The following is a 6000-nucleotide window of genomic DNA, read 5'->3' as shown; positions in this document are numbered from 1 at the left end:
GGAGATGCCCCTCTCCAGCACAACTTGGGGAGCTGGTGGTGGCAGCCCATGTATCCCCTAACCCTGTCCTGCAGCCCCATCCCAGGAGTGACCACATTCCCCATCCCCCATGGCACTGCCACAGCCACCCTCTGCCCTGGGCAGCAGCACTGTATCCAGGCCACCTCGCCAGCGTAGGGAGATTTAATCGCTATTTCCATTTCTGCATCTATCGGCTTTCTCTTGGGTTTGAGCTTTTATGTTTCATAAACTGATTAGGAACAATTATATGTGCTTTATCCCCAAAGTTTCCAAATGCCTAGGCCATATGCATATTTAAGGCTTCATCATCTCTTCCAACAGCTCAGCCTGAATGTAAACTGCTGAAATCAAGCTGATTCTGGGACAACGTCAAAAATTAGGGTTTTATCCACTAATATCTGCTCGGACAGGAAATTTGTTGTGGGTGGTGACCGGATTATGGCGTCTAATTACTGTGGCAGATCCTTCCTGCCTAGCAGTGAAAGTCTCCAATTCCAGCAAAAATGCAGCAAAACCACTCTGGAGAAGTTGGAGAAGGTGCGCAAGGGGACCCCGGGAAGCCCTGGCCCTGGACGGGATGCAGCCCTGGGTGGAGATGTGCTAAGCATCCCTGCATTCCATGCATATGGAGACCTGAATTGCTTGGTGGCTTTGGGAGTGCAACCATGCCCCCGCCTTCTGCTCCCCTTGCATGTGTCTGCCTTTCGTGTTGCAAAACATGATGGTAAAGAGGGTCCCCCACCACAAGCCTCCAGTGCCAGCCATGGCAATTATCCTAAATGAAAGTTATTGTTCTGCTAATCCTGGAACAGCTTGCGAGGGGAGATTTGGGTCTTTCTTTAATAATGCAAAGTTAATGCGGAGTCCCCTTGTAATTATCTTTATCAGAAGGACCCTTGGTTAATCTGACCGTCCAGCGAGGGCCCAGATCAGGCCGCCTGTGTAAGCTGGTTGTAAATCGTTTCCATCAACAGATGAAGGGAAGAGGGAAAAAGATTGCAGCCCAGATGCAAGAATCTGGGAGCGAAAGGGAACACAGAAGCCAAACACCTCAAGGTGGCCCCAGCCCTGGCAGCAGGACACCTGGGGTGAGGGAAGGTCCTGCTCCACAACCCCTGGCCGTCCCCATCCCCAAGGTGCTAAGCAGAGGAACAGAGCAGCCCAATGGGATGCCCTGTCTGGGACATGGGGCTGACAGGCCATGAGGTGGGATGGGGATACTGGGGAGGGGAGCTGGAGTGGGCACTGCAGGGCCCTGGAAGATGAGACACGGGGAAGTGACATGAGGACAATAGCAGTGGGGTCCTGGGAGAAGAGCCGGGGTGGGAATCCACGGATATGTGAGGGGGGTTTATGGGGGATGGCCGCGACCAGGGGCAGGGAGGGCTGAGAGGGTCCTGGGTAGGGACTGAGAAAGACCAAAGGGGAGCCGAGGAAGGGGCCCGTGGGGATCGCAGAGGACCCGGCCAGCTGATGGGCAGGATCGAGGGGCGGGGGCCGAGGGGAGGGGAGGGAGGGACAGCAGGAGGGGGCACCGGGGGGAGACAGGGGAGGGGCGCGGGTCCGGTGCGGCGGGGGGGCCAGTGGCCGTTAATCCAGGGATTGGGAGCGCCCCCCGGGCGACCTGGGGTGTGATTGGAGCCGGGGCCGGCGGCGGGACGATAAAAAAGGCAGTGGACCGCGGTGCCGGCTCCGGGCCGGGCCAGGTGGCGGCGGCGATGCCGGGCCGGGCGGAGCCGTCGGGGGGACGCACGGCGGCGGGGCCGGTGGCGGTGCCAGTACCGGTGGCACCCGGGGCGACGGTGCGGCCGGGCGGCGCGGGGCTGCGGGCCAAGGGCTTCGCCATCACCGACCTGCTGGGGCTGGAGGCCGAGCTGCAGCCACTTCCTGGCCCCCCCGCCGCGGCCGCCGGCGGCTACGAGGGCGGCGGGGCGCTGGGACTGGGGCTGCTGTGCGGCCTGGGGGGGCCGGGCGCCCCGTGCCTGCTGCCCTCCCCGCTGCCGCTGTTGCCTGCCCGCGGCCCCCGCCCGCCCCCCGGGCCACCGCCTGCTGCCCGCCGCCACAAGGAGAACATCTCCGGTGAGCGGGGCCGCGCCAGGGGTGGCCGCTCACCTGTGCACGGGGATCCCCGGCCGGAGCCGCTGCAGGGGCTGCCTCGTACCTGCAGCCCCAGGCACACGGCGGCGGCGGCGAGCATCCTCCCGCCGGCCCGGGATCGGCGCCGCGCTCCCTGTCCTTCCGGGCTGCCATTCCTCCGACATCCTGGGAAGGGTGGGCTCCGACCCCCTGCCCCGGGATGGCGTTACTGCTGCGGTGCTCCGGGCTCAGCCGCCGTCCCTATGCCGCCGGTTCCTACGGGAAGGGACCCCTTCCCCGGGCCCGCTCCCCGCGGGCAGCTGGAGCCGTGGTTTTGGGAGTTGGGTTTGGTCCGCCGGCTCCCAACGGGAGCGTGACTTTTCCCCTCCTGCATGCTGTTGCCAGATGAGGACAGCCTGTCTGGGGACGCCAGCGACCTGAAGATGTCCACCTCCCAGACCAAGAGGAAGAAACGCCGGCACAGGTAAAGCCCGAGACTGGAGCTGTCCCCATTGTCACATCCTCGCTGCTGCCACCAGACTCCCGCTGTCCCTCTAGTCCCTAGGCTGTGGCATTCGATGTCCTCAAGGGAGTAAAGAAAGAGAAGGGCTGCAGCTAGGGGTTGGGGGAGGATTTTCAGGAGGAAAACTTCAGCGAGGAGTGGGCTTCCAGCCCCACTGCTTGCCATAAAGGTCTGGACTGTGTCACAGGATGCTTTCTCCTCTCGGCAGGACGGTGTTCACAGCTCACCAGCTGGAGGAGCTGGAGAAGGCTTTCAATGAAGCTCACTACCCTGACGTCTATGCCCGGGAGATGCTGGCCATGAAGACAGAGCTGCCAGAGGACAGAATACAGGTAGGTGGCTGCAACGGTCCTCTCTCCCGTGGCATCTGCTGGCTGCCAGCACCTGGCTGTCCCTTGCCCTATGCCCAGTGAGTGCTGGTGGTGGAAATGTGGTGGCACTGAGATGCTGCAGGGCAGTTGCAGGGAGTGGCTCAGCTTCCATCCCCCTGGCACTGAACAGATGGAAATGCAGAAACAGGGGACTGATCTGGCTCTGGCAGCTGCTTGCTGCATATAGCTTGGCTCTGTCTCCCAGAGAGCCAACTCAGGCAGGAGCTGAGGGCAATTCAGGAGCTGCTGGGTCAAGCTGTGATCCACTAGCTTATTCACTAGCTTGTTTCTTTGAGGGACACATGGTACTTCAGGGCCTGATCCTGGCCCACTGTGGAACAGTTTAAGAATGAGGCGGCAGTTGAGGCAGCAGCCAGGTTGTACCTACACCCCTTAGAATGCAGGAAGGGAGTGGGGAGATGGACCTGAGCACCCTCTGTCATCATCAGTAGCTGCATGATGGACCCTTTTTTCTGGACAAGCTGGTGCTCTGTACAAAGGCAGCAGAGAGGCTCTGTGGGCAGGCAGAGCTCAGGGTGACTTCTGGCTCCAGTATCATGATCAGCCTCGTGTAACGTGTGGTCCCTCTCGCCCCCTTCCTCCCCTCTTTCACTTGACACCCATGTGTGTACCCTCCTTCAACCCACTTCCCCACGTACTGCCCTGGTCACCCTCCTAATACCACCTGCATGTCCACACCTTGCGCTCACACACTCAAACCCCTCCATGCACCCCTGCGGCTGCCCCTTTGCCTTGGACACACACTTCCCTGTGCCCAACGGGTCCTGGATGCCTTGCCACGGGGGCCGTCTCCTCGACAATCCCACCCCTCTGTGCTCTCCTGGCTGTTACTCCTGAAGGTTTGGTTTCAGAACCGAAGAGCCAAGTGGCGGAAGCGGGAGAAGTGCTGGGGCCGGAGCAGTGTGATGGCTGAGTATGGACTCTATGGGGCCATGGTGAGGCATTCCATCCCTCTGCCTGAGTCCATCATCAACTCTGCCAAGAGCGGGCTAGTGGGATCCTGTGCCCCATGGCTGCTGGGTAAGTGGGAGCTTGGGGCTGGAGGGGTCAGGGAACAGCTGCAGAGCAAGTGGCCCCTCCTCTTTTGTATGGCTTTTCTCAGAAAAGAATGGAGTCTCAGCCTTAAGCTGCATACAGGCTGCCAAGAGCCCTGGCTTTTCCACTCCCGCCTTGTAAACAGCAGCTGGGAAGGGGAAACACCTTTTACTGCGGTGTAATACAGGTGCATACCTGTGGTTAAGTATCACTCTATAGTTGCTAGCAGCCACTGTGGGAGCTGCAGGGTGTCTAGGAAGTCATCACTCTCCCGCTGCCCCAAACTGAAGATGCTACCTCATACATGGTCCTACACTGAAGTGGCACTCAGAATCCAGGCTGGGATGTGCCATGGCAGCACTCCTCTCCCTGTAACTCTTCCCTGGTGCACGGAAGGTACAGACCAATTCTCTCAGGCAGCAGAGAGCAGGTGGCAGGGCTCTGGCTCAGGAAAGGCTCATAACTAGCATAAGTCTTCCTCAGGATGCAAGTGAGAGCTGAGGGAAGCAGCAGGAGGGCAGCAGGTGGTCCTGGGCAGAAACAAGCAACCAGTGCCCTTGGCTTTGCTCTCTCCCCTCTGCAAGGCATGCACAAAAAGTCCATGGAGGTGAGCAGGAAGGCAGAGAGCCAAGAGAAGCTGGCAGATGGCTGGCAAGTGGAGCAGGAGGAGGAGAAGGAGGAGGAGAAGGAGGAGCTCACTGGGAAGCAGGCCAGTTCCCAGAGGGGCTCCGACACGCTTGGCCCTGCAAAAGATTCAGAGGACACAGCCATTGACCTCTCCAGGACAGCCAAGCACGAGAAGAGGGGCATACTGAGGCAGTGTGTCAACGGGGACTCACCCACGGAGCAGAAGGACAGGGACCACTGAGTTTGAGCTGCCTCAGAGAAGGCCAGACATCACAGCTTCCTGGCAAGCTAATAATATTTATTGATACATATATATTTTTTCTTAAATAATCGAACTTTTATCTTAATTTGAGGCATTGTAAAACGGAGCACACACATCCCTTTGTCCCCTCACTTTCAAGCTCTTCATTTCTCAGCAGAGCCAGGGTGGAGGGTGGGAGAGGTGTCTCAGCAGGGTCAAGAGCAGCACCAACATGAACCAGCATTGTGGTCATCACATCCAGCTGCTGGGGAGGAGCCACCCTTCCCCTCAGGGCTGCAAATGCTTTCCTGAGCAGGCAGGAGCACAAAGCACAGCAATGCAAGAGGAGTCACTCCCTTCTCAAACATGTGGGTGCAAAGACAGTGCAGGAGTTTACAGACGCCTTCTCCGAGCACTTCCACCCCTGCACAGCACCCGTGGGACAAGGCCCTCTGCTTTGAACACACAGTTCTTCCACCTCAAGGAGCAGCAGAGTTTTTAAAGACGGTGGGGTTCATTCTCAAGCTGGTGTAACCTAAAAGATGCACCAGTTTATACTTCCTGAGGATGTGGTCCTGCCAATGCAGCCTTATTTACACTGTGTGGCTTCCTTAACTCGAATTGGGCAGAATGGGGTAAAGACATTTTTGTTCATGCAAAGATTTTGTACACTCTTGAATGTTATCTGCCACACTATGCATAACAAACAGACCTTTTGGAAAACAAAGCCATAGTACCCTGGAGCAATGAAACAATTTTGTGAATTGAGATAAGATGTTTTGTAATTGTCTATAAAAAGTGTTAATGTCAGAGCTATTTCTTGGTCATCTTATATTTATGTCTAAAAGCACTTTAGTGATCTGGATTATTGAATGTGGCTCTTCCTGTTTTGTCCACCATTTATTTATTACACATCCATAAATAAAACTGTGGTGTATCTTTGGTTTTCATGCTCTGCATTGCAGTTTGTACCTTAGGTTGGCACATCTTGTGGCAGCTGCTAGCTTTGAGCAGATCCTTTGCAGACTCATGCCTAAACTGGGCTGGAGAGCTCTGCTGAGGCAGTGTGGTTGTTCCAGGGGAGC

General features: G+C 57.4%; 1 protein-coding gene across 1 annotated transcript; it reads left to right on the top strand.

Annotated features, from left to right (window-relative positions):
* The first annotated feature begins 1733 nt into the window (after window positions 1-1733).
* Window positions 1734-5865, top strand: VSX1 (visual system homeobox 1). The gene is made up of 5 exons (XM_065835070.2): window positions 1734-2100; window positions 2503-2581; window positions 2829-2952; window positions 3852-4032; window positions 4632-5865. Exons 1-5 carry the CDS (start codon window positions 1740-1742, stop codon window positions 4913-4915), a joined length of 1029 nt encoding a protein of 342 aa, XP_065691142.1. The 5' UTR covers window positions 1734-1739; the 3' UTR covers window positions 4916-5865.
* The last annotated feature ends 135 nt before the right edge of the window (window positions 5866-6000 follow it).

Source organism: Patagioenas fasciata, chromosome 3 (genome assembly GCF_037038585.1).
Source record: "Patagioenas fasciata isolate bPatFas1 chromosome 3, bPatFas1.hap1, whole genome shotgun sequence".
Classification (NCBI taxonomy): domain Eukaryota; kingdom Metazoa; phylum Chordata; class Aves; order Columbiformes; family Columbidae; genus Patagioenas; species Patagioenas fasciata.
This window is presented reverse-complemented; position numbering and strand designations above follow the sequence as displayed.

Bases quoted from the DNA above. Each gene is read 5' to 3' on its own strand.
- VSX1 (XM_065835070.2), top strand. From the start codon at position 1,740: ATGCCGGGCCGGGCGGAGCCGTCGGGGGGACGCACGGCGGCGGGGCCG. The intron at 2,953-3,851 runs GTAGGTGGCTGC...TTACTCCTGAAG, and splicing joins TGCCAGAGGACAGAATACAG to GTTTGGTTTCAGAACCGAAG. The intron at 4,033-4,631 runs GTAAGTGGGAGC...CCCCTCTGCAAG, and splicing joins CTGTGCCCCATGGCTGCTGG to GCATGCACAAAAAGTCCATG.